This window comes from Rattus rattus, chromosome 2, assembly GCF_011064425.1.
Source record: "Rattus rattus isolate New Zealand chromosome 2, Rrattus_CSIRO_v1, whole genome shotgun sequence".
Lineage (NCBI taxonomy): Eukaryota > Metazoa > Chordata > Mammalia > Rodentia > Muridae > Rattus > Rattus rattus.
This window is the reverse complement of record NC_046155.1, coordinates 18,880,321-18,901,499: the sequence shown is the minus strand read 5'-3', so window position 1 is coordinate 18,901,499 and position 21,179 is coordinate 18,880,321. Positions and strand designations below refer to the sequence as shown.

Genomic DNA, 21,179 nt, shown 5'->3' with positions numbered 1-21,179 from the left:
AGTGTTTCTGAGCTTAACAAAGTGAAACCTTCCTTAGTAGTTTCCAGGATTACCTATCACCCATTTTCTTATTTAAATACAAAGATATAAGACTTGTGCTTTTGTTTCATTCAGAGAAACTGGAAAATCCCAAGCATCTTGGGATTTGATGGCAATGCTCCAATGCACCTAGAGTGCCCCAGGACATGGCCTTGTTGTGGCCAGGTATGTGCCATCCATGGCCAGCAGACACTCATCCCAGAGCTTTCCCTGTTGCTGCTATTCAATTCTTAGTTGCTATAGAGAGAAGACGAAAACACATATTCTTAATGTATGTATACATATGTACAACCCATGGATGAAATCATGAATAACAGTGGGGACAGAGTATTCAAACGCAGTGAGAAAATAAATTAATTTATTCCCTGGTTCTTTAGTACACAGCATTGTACTCCAAGTGGGCAGCTGACGAAATGAGGTATAAAGGAAAATATTCCCAACGGACTCATCTAGTATCTTCATGCAGAACCGAGAGAGGACAGTGTATGCCACACATTCTTCTCAGAAGTCAATATCCAGGAGGGTCCCTCCATTAGACACGGTGCCCTCCGGGCAGTGGGAGATGAGGCTCAGAGGGTACTTCCAGCGAGGTCCACACTGTAAAGTCATCGTGACAGAGATTCTGGCATAGTCAGGATCATGTCAGTCTATTTCTATTACCACAGAAATCATGGCAGAAGGAGCTAAGGGACCATCATCTTCCTTCATCTTCTTTTTTAAAGGCGTGTGTGATCTTCCAGGGAACTTCTATTTCTGTCTCTTTCTGGATGTTCCTCAGCTGGTTCAGTGGTTTTTGCAAGTTCCGAGTTGCAATGTGCCCTTGCATGGGAGTAGTCATTCCTTTTTAAATCTACAAAGAAAGCAAGATCATTTTAGCAGATGACTTAGAACACATTGACTCATGGAGGTAGGTGGACTGAACGGCAGGCTTAGTCAAAGGGTTCAGGGAGTCTCTGCTGCCCTAGGCTTTGGGCATATGGATTTCAAACACTCAACCATATCTAAACCCAGGCTTTCTTGCATCCCATGACTACCTGAGACTCTAACTCCATATGCTGTCACTGTGTGAGGCACAGGCTACCACCTAGTGGAAAGAGACCCGAGTTAAATGAGGTCCAATAAGAAATGGGAACTTTAGGAAGGATCAGAGGGATGGGTTGAAATGGTGGCAAGAAAGCTCTCCTCAGCTCTGTGGCTACCTACAAAAGTTTCACCATCTGAAGATCACATCAGATGTTTCCTAAGCCCTGCCTCTTCTGTTTACAAAGGAAAGTTAAAGAAAAATGCTAAACAGGAAAAGCTCTGGGAGGACTGACTACAGGAAAAATGGCATTAAATATTACGTGCATATTTTTGTGCTATGATTTATGAGCAGATTTCAGCCTGCAATTCAGGCATTCACCAGCTCCTCCCTCCCTTAGTTAGAGTTCTGATGGGCCTCAGCCCAGCCCTAACCCCTTCCTGGTTTCCTGATGACCAGCTCAGAGGACACAGTGCTGTGCATTGGCCTCTTTGCCCACTCACTGTGAATTCACATCATGGGCAGTTATGAGAGCATAGCCTTCTTCTTCACTCCTTTAATTCATTAGCCTTGATCTAACAGGGCTCTTGGGCTAGACACTGTGGGTGATTGCATTAGGGAACCAAGGGTACCACTCAGGGTGAGAGCATGTAGCTGGTGGGTGATGTGTGAAGCCCTGAGCTCAACCTCTGGTACCAGGAGGAAACATTTATATTTCTTGGCTTACTTTTTACTGTTAAATGGTGATTTTTCTAGATAAAAAAATGAACATACAATGTATGTATACTGATATATATTTAATAATATAACCAACATTTATTGAGCATATACATGAACTAAATCTTCACCTCAACTTTGTGACAGATACAATTATCTCTTGCTTGCAAATGAAGATGTTAAAGGCCAAAGCCTTATAGCCAGTGGAAAGCAGATCCAGGCTACATGACCCTACCTGGGTCAAGATTCCAGGTTCTTTTGCATTGTCTTAACCTGCCTCTGCCCTAAAAATAAATAAAACATAAAAGCTAAAATGTACTTTTCATTCTGTTCTCCAAAGTAAACAAACATCTTTACTCATTACCAATAATAATGAAAGAAGGTATTTCATTATTTCCATTTCTATTATTAGTTTTTAAAACTAGGATACCAGAGGGGGTGAGGGGGAGGGAGAGGACAAGGTAGACAGACAGACACACACACAGACAGACACACAGAGAGAGACAGAAAGAATGAGAGACTCTGGGTGGGTACTCTAGAAATTCTTGTGGTTTGTACATTTAAAAATTTTTCAAAAATAAAGAAGATAAATGTTTGAGTGGGTAGGCTGGATGAGAGAATGTTAAAAAGAATACACTTCGTTTTATCCTAAGGAAAAACAATTGGGAGGTAGGATGGCCTAGCAGGTAATGGTGCTTGCTGTCAAGCTTCATGACCAGCGTTCCATCCACAGAACCCACATGGTGGAGGAAGATGATAGACAATGGCCACCAGCCCACCATGGCATGCCTATATGAACCCTGAACCATACTTAACAAATAACTAGGCCCAAAGACTGGGAGCGATGAGTAATGTCTCTAGTCTTCCAGGCTCCGAGATAATCAGAGATAGTCCTGGGTCTGTGAGAATAGAAACTGCCTTGCGCATGCTACAGTGAGTCAGACTGGGCAGAGCCCAGGGCCTGAGGGTGATGATTCCCGAGGGGATTCCAGGCTGCAACTGTGGGATGATTTAGATATTCAGCAGCTCCTGCCTCCCTTGCCTAGAATTCTGATATCCCTCAACCCAGTCCCAACCCCTGCCTGGGTCCCTGATGGCCAATTCTGGGGACACAGTGTTGCACAATGATCTCGTTGGCCATCTGCTATGAGCTCACAGCATGGGCATTTAAGAGAAGACAGTGTACTTCTTTGCTTCTTTGGCTTTCTTCTTCCAGATCTGCCACTGGATGATGATACACTGTAGTTTCACTGAGGGAGGAAAGAAGAACCAGAGGCCTAAGTCTTGCCCACAAAAACCTCCCACAATTCCGAAAGAATTAGAAATTGCCCATGTTTGTTACGGAAGTCCAAAGGTCTACCCTGGGTTATAGCGGAGGATAATCTTTTTTTTCTGATTTCTGATTCTAGTTCAGGGGTATAGCTTTTTTAGAGAGAGAGAGAGAGAGAGAGAGAGAGAGAGAGAGAGAGAGAGAGAGAGAGAGAGAGAGAACCTAACTTCGTTGCTCAGGCTGACTGTGAGTTCCTGGACTAAGGTGATCCTTCTGCCTCTGCAACATCTTCAGCTCTAGGTGTAGCCACAATGCCCCACTCAGGCCTGTACCTTCTGATACCTGACATCCCAGTGTAAGGAGACTGTTGCTCCAAGCCAGGAAAATAGAGTTAAGCAGACAGCAAGCCTCCTTTCTGAAAAGGACAAATAGACCCCAGCACAGCCAGAATTTCTAGAGCACACAGGCAGTCACATGCACACTGTGATCGAAATTTAATGTAGCAGGTGTGGGGGCTGGGAATGCAGCCCAGGAGTGTCGTGCTGGTTAGCAAGACAGAGTCCTAGGTTCTAAGCCCACTGCTGTAAAACAAACAAACAAACCAGTGAATAAAGCGGTGGTTGTTACCAGCTTAAAGTAGTGCTTTAACTGACAGCCTTTCTTCCCCTCTGAGCCACACCCTCTCCGGTACCCAATGGGCAAGCTGGAACCGAATAAAAATGCTACAGGCGAGCTGTCTGCTAGCAAACAGGACATTGGAAGGGAAGAGTGGGGCCTTCATCCCGTTTCATTCCCTTTAAGTAGGTGGAACGTTTTCTGTGGGGTGACTGTGACAAGCTTTGGGCCCCAGGTTGTTTTATCACATTTTGGCAGAACCTCAAGCAAATCCCTGTCCTTTTTTAATCCCTCCTGAGACTTGAAAATTTTCAGTCAGAAAGTCAAGCTTGGGAAAGGCTGCGAGTGAGATAAAAATGCGGTTAAGATTTTCACTCGATCCCAAGTTACAATAACTGTTATTCTATGAGAGTTTCTCTGAAGAAACGGAGTCGCCGCCGCCGAGGCTTACCCGGCAGCCTGAGCTTCCCACAGCAGGAGTTGCAGCGATGTTTTGCAATGAAGCTTCTAATTGCATCTTCCCCTAAATTGGCCGGTCCAAACACCATCCCTCTTGATCTAGAGGAAATATCAGAATATCAATTAGATCACAGCTGAGAAAAGGGAGCCCAACTAGGATTCTCTGAGATGGCGAACAGTATCCCGTAGTAACCTAGCCACTTAAAGGAGCCAACAAAGAACAGAGCACTTTGGGGAAGGAGCAATGTTAGGTTTGCAAATTTAAAATTCAAATGCACTTAAATCTTTGTACCCAACTCCAAGACCTACTGTGAAACTCATTCCAACGCTAATCTGATAGAAGAGTGAATTTTCGATGTAGTGCATTAAAACAAAATACAGTGAAGCCCTTTTTAATGCATATGGTGTGAGAGAGAGGCATTCGTTATCATATGCTCTCCTAAAACACCCCGAAGGTGAAGGCTAGAATAACTTTGCTACGGCACACACCTTCTAAGGAGACGCCTGTGCCCTGCTCTGCACCCAAATTCTTTTCTGAAAATGACTCTCCCCAAACCAAACACCTCACCGCACACCAGAGCACCTAGACCCCTGGCTTGTTAAAAGCCACTTTTGACTCTGCAGACTGTCTTAACCGGAGCTCTTTGTGGAAAGCCAAGGCAACTCTTAGCCAAAAAGTTTGTGGAAAGACACGGCAGATGCCCAGAGTTAAGTAACAGAATTCATCACAAGTAGCGTTGGTATCTCTGAGACACTCTTTGAACTTTCTAATATAAAGATCGTCAGCAGATGCTGGCACACAACCATTACTCTTGAGACTTTGACCCTCTGCGTGACACAGGACGGAGCACACCAGAAATGCCTCCAAAGAAGCTTATGAAAGCTAATATTTCATTTTAATGACATGCAGAGTGGAAACAGCGCATTTTAAAATCTGAACTCAATTACCGCTCTTAAATACCACGTCTTGGGGCGGGGCGGAGCACAGCAGACTATCACAAAGGGAAACAATAAACTTTGCTTCTGAGGAATGTGGTTTTTCAGAAGGGACATGGTGTAAAAATGGACTCCTTTTTTTTTTCCACCCGAGGATTGAAACATTTATCTCAATTTCCACTTCCTTTTGGCAGAAAAACAGTGGCTCTCTGAAGATGTGCCAAGCTCAGGATGAGGGCTGATGTCAATTTGATCTCAGATTGCCTCCCGCTCTGTGCTGGGTAGGTGGAGAAAACCTCTTGGGAAGACAGGCTGGAAAGACACTGGGGATTAACTTTCCTGGTCACTCAATCAGTCTCACAAGGCACGGCTCTGGTGGTATTTACCCGGCAGCCTAAGCTGCCGCTTGTTAACTATGCCTGGCTTTCAGTCCAGCTGGAGAGACGCTACCTTCGTCAGGTGAAACTGAAGGTGGAGAAGAAAAAAAACAAGGTAGAATCACTTGGTATTTAGACCAGAACTCTCAGATCTGATAAAGTGAGAGACAAAAGTATTTATTCAGCCATTAGCATGGAAGACTCCCTTGAGAGTCTCTGTGCGACCTCACTGGAAAATTTCACTTGCTTGCATCCCCTACCAGCCATTCCTGTCATCCCAGGGAGGCATAAAGACACCCAACTAAGACATAATAACTTCAAGTAAGATATGGAAGCTATTTGCGTCCATGAGCTGGGTCAAAGTTAAAATAAAATCATCAAAATCACTACAAAATGTATATATCAGGGTCAAAAATCTCAGAGCAGGGAGACAGTGATGTAGGGACATTTCACCTGCACAAACACTGCACGGCATGCTCCATGCCTTGCTGTCTCAAATAACTAAATTTCCAAAGGAAACACCGTTTCCCAGATTTTAACAACACAGGAAAAGCAGGTAGTAGCTTGGTTCTACATACAAAGAAAGCCCAATTAGTGCCCTCTACACACAGTCACTATTAGTGCCCTCTGTACACTGTCACAATTAGTGCCTTCTACACACAGTCACTAAACATCTCACCACCAGTCCACACTTGTCAAATGCTCAAGACCACAGGCAGTAGGTTAAAAAGAGAGAGTCGCAAACTATCAATAAATGAGGCGTGTTAGGGAGAATTAGGAACGGGGGAGGAGGCTTGAGCAAGACTGTTAGAATTAATCTCCAAAGCCATCATCCCGTCGAACAGTCACCTGTTCCCTTCTGTTGATTCTTTCACCTCACAGGGAAGTTAGAACCTTGGGTGAGTCTCGGTTTTCTCCTGTGTGAACTGGGATCCAAACTTTCGCCCAGAGTTGGTGCGTCGGTGAAATCAATTGCTTTAAATCTGTGCACCTCAAACTTGAATGTATCCCAGGTCGCCAGAAGATTTATGAAGGTTCAGATTCTGGTTCATTACATACGGAGAAGGCTCAGAGACTATGCATTTCTAGCAATGTCCCTGGTGGCGACGTTGACCTATGCCTCATACTTTAACAAAGATTTCACACTCATGGGCGTCATTGATTAATTAGATATAGTTCTAATGGAACCAATTATTTGAGGGAAAAATCAAACTTAAGGTCCATGTGAAAACCAAGTACCCAGAGTTGGGCATCGCCACAATGAAACCACTCTATCTGTTTCAGGAGAGGCTGTCCTCAAGTCATGGAAAATAAAGCTGTCATAATAATTTCATAGAATTACATTGAGGAGTTTAAAAAAAAAAAAAGGACAGAGGCGAGGGCCCTATTCAGACATTGCAATAGAATACCAAGCCTAAGTGTGTTTTTTCTAATTCCCCATGTGACCTTAATAGAAATTGAAACCCACTTCCTATAGAATGCAATTACATACCTAACTGTCAAGCAGGATAATACAATCTTAGATTCTAAAACGATGGAGTATTCAGGTCATATTAAGTGATATATGCCAAGGTCAAATTTTAATGAACAATAGGCAGAGTACACATAAACTCAGTTCATTATATATGCAAAAAGTCTGCACTGAAAAAAATTGTAAAGAAAGTTCTCATAGAAAGAGAAATTCCTAATACAAGCCCTTGAGCACACAAGACTGCTAAAGGATGTGCTTAGCTGAAAACACTTCGGTTCTGCTAAACTAAAAACTAAAATAGTTCATTATAGCCAGAAATCTAACTTGGACTCCATAGTCAAACAGATATCGTAGGAGTTGGGCAATACACGAGAGCACTACAGAGCATCTGTATCCTCCCAAGCCTACCTGAGCCAATAGTCCTTAACATAACTTTTAATAGATAAGTATCTTCTCAGAGGACCCTACTGATGGGCTGAACTCACATTTAGTAAAATCATTCAGTGAAAGAAGAGTACAAAAAATGTAGTGATTATTTAATGAGATCCCAGAGACGAAAAAAGTAAAACCATATTTTACTCTGTCAGGAATCTCCATTTATTTAGCCCTAGCAACTAAGTATAAGCCCTCAGTTTGACTGAAAAGTAACAATGTTAACTCAGCCTAGATAGTATAACCTCAGACCTCAGGAGGTAGAGGCTGCAGGATCCCAGGCTCAAGGTCACCAGGAGCTATACTGGTGAGATTTCATCCCAGTTTAAAAAGAAAGTCTTTAAGAAGAATTTGACCCATGGTTGGGTTCGCAAAGCGCTGTTAGATCCTCAGCACCAACCTCACTTGTGACTTGTTAGAAATGCAAATCATTTGGTTTCACCTCAAAAACAACTAGATCAGAAACGCTGCAGGCCAAACTGCAGCAATCAATTTTAACAAGTTCTCCTGTGGACCACCAAGGCAACTCACGCTTAAAACACACTGTTGTTCTTCCTATTGGTCAGCCATCAGCCAATCAGAACCGTCCTTTTCTTTGCATTCCACCTTTAACGGAACACCTAAAAGGCTTAGTGCCGGGTCTTCCAAAAACTAGAAAATGTCCTAGGTATTCAAAAGATGGGTGAATGACTTGTCCCTTTGAATTGAGTAACACAATCTGACGCCTCATATTTAAGCCCTGTGGCTTTAAGGTCTAATAGCCTGGTTACAGGACAGCACTCAGTATTCCCACCTCTTACTTGGCTTGTCTGTGAAGAGGCTGGCTGGGCACAGAGGCAGCCATTCCAGCAGTGAAGACAACAAAGGAAGCTACTTCTGCTACTGTGTTGTTTTTATGTCAAAGTAAACTCCCAAGAGCAAACCAAGCTTACACCTTACCCCCTTACGTTTAGACCAGTAGAAAACTCAAGAGTCGAATCTGCAACCAAAGTCGGGAGACTACACTGACCCTTATAATCTCCACTTATGCTTACTAACCCAGCTCTAGAATTAAACTTACTTTAATTCTTTCTTTTTACTCATTGCCTAATTGAAGTGGCTTAGAGAATCGTGTTTGAAGTGTAATAGTCTAGATTTAAAGTCTACAAATCTTGTTTTACATCGATGTGCGGTAACTGTTGGAAAACTTTTCTGGGATATAAAAGACACATCTGTGTTTAAATTCTCCCGAGAAACTAAGACAGGCCTCTACTCAAATGTCCCGCTCTTCCGATGTAACTAGGGTTCAATTTCCAACACCCACATGAGGCTCACATCTGGCTTTAACTCCGGTTCCAGGGGACCTGATGCCCTCTTCTGGCTTCCATGGAAACCAGGCACCCACACGATGCATAAAGACACATTTGGGCAAAACACCCATAGATATAATAAATCTGTTTTTTAAGTTTTGAAAATGGACCATTAAACATTATGTAATCTGTGCAGATAACAAAACATTACATGATACACATTAATGCATAAATGTCTATGTTTTAGGCGACAATTAAAAATAATGTTAAAAACATGAACAAATTGAATGCACTCTTATAAAGTATAACACATAAATCAACTCACTGTTTGTCTTCCGGTTTTATAACAGATGGATCTGTCAAATTTTCTCCAACACCTCAAAAGAAGAAACAAAATCCATTTAGCAAATGGATTTAGAAATGCAGGAAAATAATAACCAAATTCTGCTTTCTTTTCTTTCTTTTTTTCTTTTTTTTTTTTTTTTTTGAAGATTACATTCAAGCCAGATGTGGTGACTCACTTCCAGCACTTGGGAGGCTAAGGCAGGAGAATTGTCACTAGTTCAAGGCCAGTCTGAGCTATATAGTGAATTCTGGACCAATCTAATGTACACTGTGAGTGAGACCCTGTGTCATTCACTCCATGGTAAGTTAAATACCGTGCTAATTAAAGACACTAGGGAAACTGTTTAGGAAAGTTATTGAACATAGTGTCCCCTGAAACAGCCCCCTCTGAACTAATAAACACCTGGCCACAAACTAGTGTTTTAATGATGTCATGAGACTTGGTAATAGCGGCATCTATCAGCCGATCTATGTATCTGGCACTCATTTATCAGTTGTACGCACTAAGGCATCTAGTTTTACTTTCTCTGATTCTCATGAAAGAAAAATATTATCCTCATATCCTCGATTTACATCTTACCCTCATTTACATCAATGAGTACATTGATGTTCAAAGAGATTGAGAAACTTGCCAGAGATTGCTTATCCCAGAAGTGGCCGTAACAGGATTAAAGCTAGGGCAATGCTGTGTTCCTCCCTCTAGCTGGTGGCCTCCTTAGATGGCCTCCATCAGTGCTTAGCAAGGTCGAGATCCTGGGAAGTTTTGCAGGTACAGCCTCCGTGCATCAAAGAGGCACCTCAGACGCTGTGTCTATATATAGCACTTATAAACAGGAGAATAAAACGACACCGAATTCTTGATGTGAGAGCTAGCTCCACCTGGGCGATCAGTTGAGAAGACTCTTTGAGGTGTAGGCTTATGCTCTGTGTACTTTGTGGGATGTATCTTCAATAAAGTTTAGTTTTTGAAAGGAAAAGAGCAAAGCGTACAGAGATAACATGGGTGCAATCTAAGGCTGAACTTAATCAGAACTGTGTTCAACACCCAAGGTCAGCCTCTGTTATGGCTCCCATGTGGTGAGGGGCTAGTTTCCAACAGTGATGACAGTTTAGGAAGGAACACCAATGAGACATCTTGGTCTACCCAACAACTCCTGAGCCCATTCCCTCACACGGCCTTCTTTCTCTGCTTGAAAGATACTAGCTTTGTACGGTGATTACTCAAAAGTTGTATGAATTTTAGACTATTGTTATGTATTGCCACTTGGTGAGAAAGGTACTTGTTTTGTTAAAGTAGAAGGGGGAAATGCCAAGGTACCCTACCCCTAGACAAAGAACTACAGAAAAGTAAGGACTGCTGAGAGACAGAGAGAATTAATCTTCTCCAGGGATGAGCTCAAACATTGGTTACCTAATGTCAAGTGGTCATCCCTGAAATCATATACATATGAGCAAAACTAAATGGACTCTGCAAATTATATTTACATTTTTGGACATATATATATATAAGCAATACATATAATCAAAGGAAAAGCGACCATGATTTTGAAAGGGAATGGGGGAAATACATGGGAAAGGATGAAGGAAGAGGCCAACGAGAGGATGGATGGAGGAAAGGAACAGGAGGAAATAATATAATTATATTTTGATTAAAATAAAAAATTATTACAAAATAAATTATATACCTTTTTTAAAAAAATAACTTGTGTTTTCTAAGCAGTAGCTTTTAAAAAGTTCTGCTGTGGTCTCTCTCTTTTGGAAGAGTAAAGCTTTCACAGGAAACTGTAATCCTTACAAAGTTTTCTGCTAAGAAATTGATTTTCTTAGGACAATAACTTGGAGTAGCCTGGAGATTAGCGCAGGAGTGTTCAGGATTTGTTGGGAGGGGGCTGTTTCAGGACTCTGTGAACCCAGTGAAGCTAAATAGCCCTTTTCTAAGAATGCTTTGATACATAACATTTAAACTTACAACACGTAAAGGAAACCAGTGATCCTGAAAAGGTTATCAGCATATTTTAACCGCTGTGTTACAATACACACATGTGCTTCTTCATTACTACATTCCATAACAAGCTCTAACTTGGGTCCGCTACCCACTAGCATATCCAACAAGTGATCGTTACAGTGTTTTGAAATAGCCGCCTGCATCCCAAGGTGCTGCATTAGTATCTACAGCCCCTCTTGCATCACAAGTAACGTCACTGTGAGCCATGGTCTAGATAATAATGGAAGATGGCGAGTTCCAGTCATGGGTTAGAGGCAATAAGGTTGAACTTAGGTTTCCATCAATGTTTATAGACTCTCTGTCTACTCTTTAGCAAGCCCTAGCCTGGCAACTTTTCACATTGAGTTTGAATAGGGAAAGAAAAAGTTGGGCCGATACACAAACGCAAGGGAAGTGTGAAAAATCAGACCTTCCTGAGCCCTTGCAGTTTCAAAGCCACGGAAGGAGCTCTTTGTGCTTTTCTTGTCACATAGTCAAGAAGGAGCAGCTGAGGGAGCCCCTGCTTCCCTACAACCACGGAGTGAACAAACAGAGTAACAGGCAGAAGTGTACCCCAGCACCAGGCTGACAGCTGCACTGCCTTTATTGTTTTAATTAAGCACAGGCTGAGCTTGAAGCCTGGAGCTTTTGACAGTGATTAAAGTTTTAGGCCCATGTCTAAGTAAAAGTGTTAATTTAAGCCAGGACTATGTACAGTAGCTGAAGAAACACTATCAGTTGGTAAAGAAGAAAATCTTTACAGCGTTCAAAAAAATAAAAAAAGGTATCTGTCTAGATCTCATTATAGAACATTTAAATCTTGTGGCTTGTTTAGAGATGTAAAAGTCATAGGACAGAGGCTCCGCCCTAGGTATGCCCTGTTCTGGCTATGAGACCTGGTACCCTCCTTAACCTCCTTGAAGCCCAGTTTTGTCATCTAAAGTGTAGCATCCCAGACTTTAACAGAGAGGGCTACTGGGAGAAATCAATGAGTTGTATCTAACTCAGAAGAAGCTTTAAATGTCAACTCTTAGTACCATTTTCTTTACTCTATCTAGAACCTCTCTCGAAGTGAAATAATTGTCTTCTTATCAGGGGTAAAGTCCTGTTTCTATCTCATTCCCCAAAAGGGTATTTTCTAACATACACAGAATACCTAACAAAGAATATTTAACCCATTGACTGATGTTTATATGTTAAGCCTTAACTCCTAAATTACACATTTTGAGTTGTTCTATGGAAAAAAAGGCTTTATGACCTGTGGAGAAAGAGAGAAGCCCCAAAGACCAACAGTTCAGGTCCTCCATATTCACTTAGTCAGGCTAATTTACCAAGATCTCCCACCACACAAGAGCCACACAACCCAGTCCATCTTATCTCAGTCTCTCTGATATTTGGAAAATGTAAAGCAAATAAGAGAACTTGATATCTAATTACTCTATTTACTGGTGACCTCTTTTTACCCAAGCCCAGAGAAAACCCAGAAATTTTTATAGGACATTTTCTAATGTGGCAAGACTAATGGCCTTCTACTCTATCTATACAAAGAGGAGATCTCTTTGTAGTAACATCATCCATGATGATGTGGGTGCTTTTTCTAGAAATTGCTTTATCAAACAAAAAAATTAATGCTGTATCCCCAAAAATCCATTGAAAAGTAGAATAAGAAAAAATCCTAACCAATACTCTAATTTAAAATATAATTGTTTTTAATTTCCACTGCTGGGAATTAACTGTTGGTCTTCAAGTGTAATGATGATTCAGGCCCTCCCATGTAAAATTTGTAAGAAGAAAAAGACCAGAAAACTTCATTATAATTATAAATAATAGGAAATTGGTCACACCTCTCCTCAGAGTTCAGCTTTCTGGCCTGCTATGGCCATTCCCGGGTTAACAAGTGGCACTTTTCTTGGAAGAGTGAAACAAGAGAAGGGGAAACAGAAAAAAAATCAACTGCCCAAGTTCACCTTTTCCTCTCCTCAAAGAAGGAAGGTCTTGATATGTACAGAGAACTTGTCTCACCTGAGCTCCTTAACGACTTATTAACTAAATGACTTAAAGGCATGAGACTATTTTCCCCATTTACAAGTAAGGGAGGTGGTTGCTCCTCAGGACATCCAGCTAGTTCACAACAGATTCTGGGCAGAGCACATAACTCTCCAAGACTAGAAAGACTAGTAAACAAAGGCAATATAAAAGGGAACAAAAAGAAATTTCTTTTAAAACCACAAATTCTCTCTCAATCCTTGATAAGATTCAGCCAGCAATAGCATTGTAGCTTTATAATCACTGACATAGACTCCAGTTCTTCCATGAATTGAGCCCAACAATTATCTAGTCCCTGATAAGTTCCCTGAGTTTCATGACACCTCCTCTGTGTGCTCTGTGATGTCTACTCATGCCTTCTTTGAAGGTCAATGTTTTGACATAGTTGACGTGCAGTGGCCTATTTCAGCAATTCACATAATTATTCAGGAAAAGAATAAAGTTTATTCCCTCCCAACCCACCTCCCCAAGACTATAATCTCAGCATTTGTTCTGTTTAATGTCACTTTGGATTACTAAGAGACATAAAAATCCCCAAACATAAACATCATTAAACTAAACCCTATTCAAGTTGAAATACAAAACACACTAAAGAGTCATCATTAATTCCTTCAAGTTTCTCTTTGGTTGTTTGCTGTTGTTGTTTCTGCTTTTGCTTTTTAAACAACCCCACCCAAAACTCAAAGCGAAAACACAAACAGTGGAACACAGATGAAAACAATCAGAGTCTCTCCAACCAGAGCTACAAAACAGATGCCTTTAGCCTCCCCACTCCCACTCCGGGCATATATTCATCAAGTGCTTGCTGGTATAAAAAGCTGAATTCTTTTGGGCATGTTAATTCAGTTTATATTCCTTCCTGAAAAAATATATTGCGTTTGAGGTTTAGAAATATAATCCATCTTTGAGAACACCAGAAATATCAAAAGGCAGACATACTTAGTAATGTGTGCAGCATTTTACGTGCACATAGATCAGTGAGCATGTGATCCAAATTTCAAACTGACTTTGCATATTCCCAGACATTGGTTCTGATGCCTTAGGAATGTTAATCTCAACATTCCCAGGCCCCCAACCTGTTTTTGCCAAGAACTGGAATGTGAAAAAAAAAATCAGAAAAGAAAAGAAGAAAGTTCATGTTGTTTAATGTACCCTATGACAGTTACTTCCTTTCAGAGTGACGGTCTCAAACACAGTTTAGTACAAGGAAGAGAAAAGGATATATAGAGTCAGACCAGCTTAAGTCTATATTCTGCTTCCTCTTTAAGAGCTGTGTAACCTGAGGCAAGTTATTAAAACTTTCTGGTCCTAAATTGTCAGTAATATATGCTTCAAGGTGCTGCTTCTGGGATTAAATGAGATATAATTTTTATGACAGCTTCTGGGTCAAGTCCTTTATTTGAAAGCTCCAGTCCATGAACCCAAGAACTAAACTTCAGTCATAATACACATTCTGTGTCCTCCTTACAAGGAAAGCTTGCTGGAGACACTCTGATGTTCTGTGGAATTAGACATCCAGCTGGAGGTGGGGATAGTGGGAAATTCTCTGATCAAAGGCTTCCATTAAATAAAAATGCACTGCAGCCCTCTTTTGTAGCCAAGGACTTCCCTGAACTGTCATATCAAGGGATATATCAAAGAAGGCAAACTTAATTATAAATTACGAAGGCAATAAACTCAATATAATGAAAAGTATCCAGAATTTAAATTTTCCCATGTATGTGAATGCATAGCTAAATTTTCTGGTAAGCATAAGACAAAGGGGTAACACCAAAACAAAGTACAAAATCATTCCTCATCAAGTTCAACGTTTGAGATCTAAACACAACTTTGTGCCTACATTTCCCCCTTTACCTAAGAAGAAAACAGCAATTTGGGTACTCGTGGTCATCAGTGCCCACTATCTCTGAACTAAATACCTATATCTCTCTCCCAGGACAGGTAGAACACCTCCATGTGTCCATCCTAGTTCCTGTGAGATTTCTGGAAATGGTCTTCTGCATTTTTCAATTAATTACCTTGCAAATCTAAAACCAGCAGCTCTCCCCGGGTATACTCATAGGTCCAGTGAGAGAAAGCCAACATCAGTTCTTCCAGGGTGTTGGTGGGGGCAATTTCATCGCCATTGTTGTTATTGTATTTCCGGAACTCCCCTGTCATGTACTTCTCAATGGTTAACCATTGGTTAGCCGAATGGCAGTAGACCAAGGAAACCTCAAGAAATCTGTGAGGGACAGAAGAAGCCAATGATTCCCCCACGAGATAGCAAGCATAGCAACCACCCTGCAGAGCACCCGGCCGAATTAGTCACCTTACCCTTGGCCTTTCTATGGAAAGAAGGAACACAACTGGGAGGTTAGTTCCCATGCTTGCTTGCCTCCCTTTTCTTTGAGAAAACTTTCCAACTTTTTTATGAGTACCGGATCCAATGTTTCTTGCCAGGCTCTATAAAATTTCTTGTAAAATGGGGGGAAAGGCTTTATTCTAATTCCTCCACACCAAATTATGATCTGCCCTGATAAGTGAATACAAGCATATCAAGACACCCAAGGGAAAATCATGAGTGTTTGTGATTGCAAACTTCCTAATTGGTTTAAGATGCTAGGGAAGCAGCTGAGCTTTAAATAGACATGTTTTGGGGCCATAATACCCCTGGGCATTAGCAACGACACCCAGCATCTGTCTATCTCACCTAATGGAAATGTTGATCATCAATCTGTCTGAACTTTTTCCCACTCACATAAGTTTAGGAACTTAAGCCAAGGTATGAATGGAACATCTAATTATCTTTATACCAGCCTGTATAACAAAGGAAGGAAGAACCCTGAAAAAGACCATTGGAGAACTTCCCCATGGGTACGGTATTTCTCATGTCTAATGGACTGAGAAGAGGTTAATAGGAATTCTTCTTATAATGAGGAGCCACAGTGCCAGGTTTACCCACCTTGGTGTATAGGGAATGGTTTGTGGTTTTACTTGGTTGAAGGTATAGATGAGTTTTTGGGCAGCTCTTTGCTGTTGAATTTCCTTTTAAAAAGAAAGAAAGAAAGAAAGAAAGAAAGAAAGAAAGAAAGAAAGAAAGAAAGAAAGAAAGAAAGAAAGAGAGAGAGAGAGGGAGAGAGAGAGAGAGAATTATTTAAAATATATATACCAAATGCATATGTGTTCAATGTCAATTACCCATAATAATTATAGGAAAAGATGTAATAAGTTTGGGAGAGTATCAGGAGGCATGGGAGATGTTGGAGAGAGACAGGTAGAAATGTTGTAAATACAGCATTCATGAAATTCTCAAAAAATTTAATTATTGGTTCACTAACATAATCTTACTTATTAAAGAGCAAACCATTCCTAGACTGCCCAACATTTAATATTATTTACCTCCTACCACTCTATACCCCCAAAGCAAATGTCCTTCACAACAAAAGTAATAAAAACCACCACCTTCAAAAACTACCCAACTCTCTTCAGTTGAGGAAAAGCCATCTTAGATCTTAGATAAACCTGTAGCCAGACCTCTGTGTTTTTATTTTGTAGTTCCTGGGCTCTGGGTGTCTACGGCTCAGGCTTACCCTAAGGCAAAGGTGAAGCACAGTGTTCTCCTGGAAGATTTTATACCACGTCTGCACGACCTCGGGGAGAAAAGACTTCACAATGAAAACCTGCCCCGGCTTGAGAACGTCATCCTCAGACCAGGTGCTGATAACGCGCATGGCTTTGCGGAGGCCCCCATCCATCTCCTCTTGTGACAGCACCTGGATTATGGCAGCTCTACCATGCTGGGACCAAGAGGACATGCTCTTATCAAGGGTCAGAGGGGAAGTCTCTTCAAGCTTGTAGATGGTCACTTCCTCTCCTGCTGCAATAAGACATGAAAGCCAGTTAAATAAAATACCAGGTCTGGAGTGCGATTGGTGCCCTGAAGATCAACTCAGAATCAGTTCGGTTGTCCCTGTGACCAGAGGAGGGTATGGTTAGCAGGAGCTAGAGCAGAGTCAAGACACAAATCGGCCTGACTTGTCCTCTAGTGAAGGTGGGGAGGGTAAGGAGGGACAAACCATCAGATGTCATATAAGAATTTAGTCGTACTTACTATAAACTAACTAGATAAAAGCCGTATTAAAGCAGGATGAATATGTTGTCATTGTTAGACTTTTTATTGGAGACATGACTTGCTTTATAACTAAGGCTGACCTAGCCAGCAATCATTACGGATTCCAGACTAGCTCCAAATTTTTGGTCCTTTTGCCCTATCTCCTGAGTGATGAGATTGTAGGCATGTGATAATGACACTCTGGCTCGAGACAAATATATCTATGGAGACAATTTAACCTGTAATTATTCGTTACTATCCCCTTAAGGAGCAAGCATTTTTATAACTACCCTTCATATAATATACACATATTTATACGTATAGCCATGCTTATACTTAAACAACATGGTGGATTTTGTTTTCTGGGTGTGGTTTTATTTATTTCTATTTCTCTGCAAAGGGTAATTTTTACTTCACCAATAATGCATGTATTTTAGCCAGTGGAAATCACTCAGTAGCGAGGTCATACCCTGAGCCTCTACCTTTTGCTTTTTGAGCCCATTAGCAAGCTACTGAGACCCTCCATTTCTTCAATAAGAATGAGTAACATTTGGGGTTGGGGATTTAGCTCAGTGGTAGAGCGCTTGCCTAGGAAGCGCATAAGGCCCTGGGTTCGGTCCCCAGCTCTAAAAAAAAAAAAGAACCAAAAAAAAAAAAAAAAAAAAAAAAAGAATGAGTAACATTTGTTTCAGTGGTTTGCTGTTACTACATATGTCATCAGGGTTAGAGCAGGCTAGGACTTCATGTGCAAACATAGCCCTCACTTAAAAACACTATCTACAACACACTTCCCTGGACTTGGACCTCAGTGATCCAATATTATTACTACATAAGAGGAGTAACAATCCACAGAGAGGTTCTCTTGAGGTTGTAGCCCATTGCTTATGCCTTATATGTCTTCCTAACAGCTTTACCTCAGATATCCCCTATGTTGTTGTTATTATCTACCTTCTTGTTTGTTTTCTGTGAACTATGATAAGTTACCAGAAAGGGAGCCATCAATTCCCTCACCCTTGTATCTAATTCCTTATCAATAAATGTATCCTGAGAATGTGTGACATATTCTCAAATATTTATTCTTGATGCTCAAGTAAACACCACTGAAGAGCTCTTTGGAGTCCTAATTCCTTTGGGACTTTAGAGAAGAGCTATTGATTTGCAAAATGAATCATGGAGCCAAGAGGGAGAAGGAAGCATCTGCATAAACAATCAGAAGCCAACCTGGTCTTTCCCCCATTGGAACAGTGTGAGAAGCCTGAGGAGGGAAGGCAGTGTAGGGACCTTTGTTAACACTGTCAACTGTGCTTTATCCTGCTAGGCAGAAAACCTCGGGTGCCCTCGGCTAACGTGAACTTCCTTCTCTTTACTTCTCCAGCTTTTAAAAACTACATTTGCAGTCTGAAGAAAGAGCAATCCAAGTATGGGAAACAAAACAAACAAATATATAACAGCAAACAAAGGATTTCTCTTTCCATGCCCATCAGCTTTCCGCGTACTGACATGTCGTGCTTTCTACTGTGTTCATTATATAAGGTTGGTTTGTTCTTTTCTTCCCTCTGCGTGTCCAGCCTCGAATCCCTGAATGCCAGGTGCAGGATCACGCTTGCTTCCCAACCGCTGACCCATGTAGGTCCCAGCCTCACAGGATCAGCTTCTGACCCTCGATGCTGCCCACGGTAGCTAAGAAGAATCTCTACTTTGGGAAATGAATCTCCTTAATCTACAGCATGGCCAAAATAAAATTTGTGAGTCAAATGAGGAACGTGCTTTCTCTTCTGTTGCATGCCAACGTTCAGTCTACCCTCGCCCAGCCTCAAGAAGGGGGAGATGTTACTCACTGAACAGCTGGATTGGTGTAAACGGTATGGTCTGAGACAGTCTCATTAAATTATTCCTTTCAATGGCTGCAAACAAAAACAGATTGACTACTTTAGGACTGTATCAACAATTAAACCTACAGAAATCCCCCCATACAAAAATACACAGACCATTTCGAACATCCTTTATTCTTTTCACTAGCCAAAAACTATTATAATTAATAGTTTTAATATAAGATACACCTTAAACATAAAGAATATTAGTCTTAGGAAACTTTTATATGAGGTTATATAAGATGGTCTATGAAGGGGCTATCTCCTTGCTCTCCCAATAACAAATAGGACACTAATTCAAATAATGTGCAATTCTTTCTTCTAAATGGATTTTAATCTATGTTCCACATCCTCTGGTTTCCTTTTTCCAAAGCAAACTCAGCGCGCAGTGGTCTGTGGGGACATCTACTGTTGGTTTTGTAGAGTTTGCCTTCTTTTTTTCCCAGAGAGAATGGAACACTAATTTTAATTAGAAGCGAGTGATCTGCATTTTCCTGCCAAGAGCCATAGACTAACAGATCAGAGTCTGTGTGAGTTAAAGTATTCCTCGCTAGGGACCTTCTACGGCTGGCAGTTAGAGTCAAAATAACAGATTACTACTGAGCTATAGGAGCCCGTCATAGGAGCCTAGAATGAGGAGGCTAGAATCAACAGGCCCATTATTCACCACAGAGGAGAATGCAGGATAATACAGTTTATTATTGGACCCTAAACAAATGACCTTCATATAATAAGACCAGTAATTACAGTGCCGGTAAGGTCTTGGTTCACACTGAGTGCTAAACTCAGTAAAAGCCCTGTCCTTGTGTTATCTCACGCACTGAGAGCTGTGACCCCAGAGGAACCACACCGTGGCGAAAGTCCAGCTGGTCTAAGTTAGTTTGCATCTCAAAATATTTGCCTCTTAATTCTCAACTAGCCCATTGGCAGAATGTCCCTTGGAGAGGGCAAGGACAATCATTCCCACTTGGAAAGAAAGGCAGCTGGAATGCTGTGAAGCATTGCCTAATAACAGAGTCGAGACCCTTGGCATCTCTGTATAATGGCATCGTGGCAAGGCATGTTTGTGGGCCTTATTCTGTGAGGGGTGGCATCTATTCAGTGGTTATGTTCACTGAGGGATCTGGAGGGTCCTACCCAAGCTTTAAGAAGGACTTTCAACCTGGCCTTTCCCAATTCAAAATATTGGGATCAGGCTGAGGGAAAGCTCAGTGGTTCCAGCAAGGCTCTGGGTTCAAGCTCCTGAATGGTAATAAACAGGGAACAGTACAAAGGAAGATGTTCAAAACACTAAGAACATCTTCTTCCAAATTTGCAACTTGACAACACGTGTACACATTTTTTTGAAAATATGAGTTTTCTTAAATCCTGACAATTTGTTTTTCTGAGTCTAATTATTCCAACCATTAAAGGAACCAACTTTCTGAATCGAAGCTGCATCAATAAGGTGGAGTTGATGGACACTCGTGTTTACAAGTGCAGAGTCCCACACGTGTAGCTCAGTTGACCCATCTGTGCACACCTGCTTCCTACCTGAATAATGGCGGTGAGGCTCTGGAGGGCTTTTTAAAGAGGCTGAGATCTCTGAAATCACAGAAATGATTGGCATTTTAATTACTTGGCTTGAGATAAATACATGTTTGTTCGCTGCCTTCAAAGTTTCTATTAAACGGCTTAATCAGAATGGCTTCTCACTGTTCAGAAAAGCTTGCCCAATATCCTTTAATGCATCCGTGTGCTGCTCGCTATCCTGACAGCTTCCAATCATCGGTGTAATATCTCCAAGCATATTTATATGGGGAATTGGAGAAAGACAGGTAATATTAGCCTCAAAGTATATTTCCTCTGAACCAATTACACCTCTGGGTTACAGAAGGTACACAGCTGCCCATCACGACATCCCAGAAGCCTGATTCTCTGAGCTCTTTGCCAAGATGCACCTACTCATGCAAAGACAATATTAACGCCAAGTTATTAGCATACTACCTTACTGACTGAAGCTAATGAAAAAACATTACATATGTGCCAGATACATAAGAAGGGGTGGCCAGTATCACATCATGGGATTTGTTAAGCTGTACCAGGACCCTGTGTTGGAAATACGCCACCTCCAGTGTTAACTCACAGTTTTCTCTCTCTTCCATCCCTAAATCATAAGGCTCCAGAGAAATCCTTTGAAATGGTTTTGCTGTTCCATGAAAAATCAAAATTAAA

The 21,179-nt window shown here is 41.3% G+C and overlaps 1 protein-coding gene across 1 annotated transcript in view; it reads right to left on the bottom strand.

Moving 5' to 3' along the window:
- Positions 1 to 377: 377 nt before the first annotated feature.
- Positions 378 to 21,179, bottom strand: part of Trpm6 (transient receptor potential cation channel subfamily M member 6) — a 140,504-nt gene continuing 119,702 nt past the window's right edge. Inside the window, exons 32-39 of the mRNA XM_032891699.1 lie at positions 20,499 to 20,549; positions 18,933 to 18,998; positions 16,574 to 16,860; positions 15,946 to 16,028; positions 15,020 to 15,225; positions 8,952 to 9,003; positions 4,114 to 4,220; positions 378 to 889 (exon numbers count right to left, since the gene is read on the bottom strand). Coding sequence (XP_032747590.1) covers positions 756 to 889; positions 4,114 to 4,220; positions 8,952 to 9,003; positions 15,020 to 15,225; positions 15,946 to 16,028; positions 16,574 to 16,860; positions 18,933 to 18,998; positions 20,499 to 20,549 — 986 coding nt within the window. The 3' untranslated portion in view covers positions 378 to 755. The remainder of the gene's footprint in view (positions 890 to 4,113; positions 4,221 to 8,951; positions 9,004 to 15,019; positions 15,226 to 15,945; positions 16,029 to 16,573; positions 16,861 to 18,932; positions 18,999 to 20,498; positions 20,550 to 21,179) is intronic.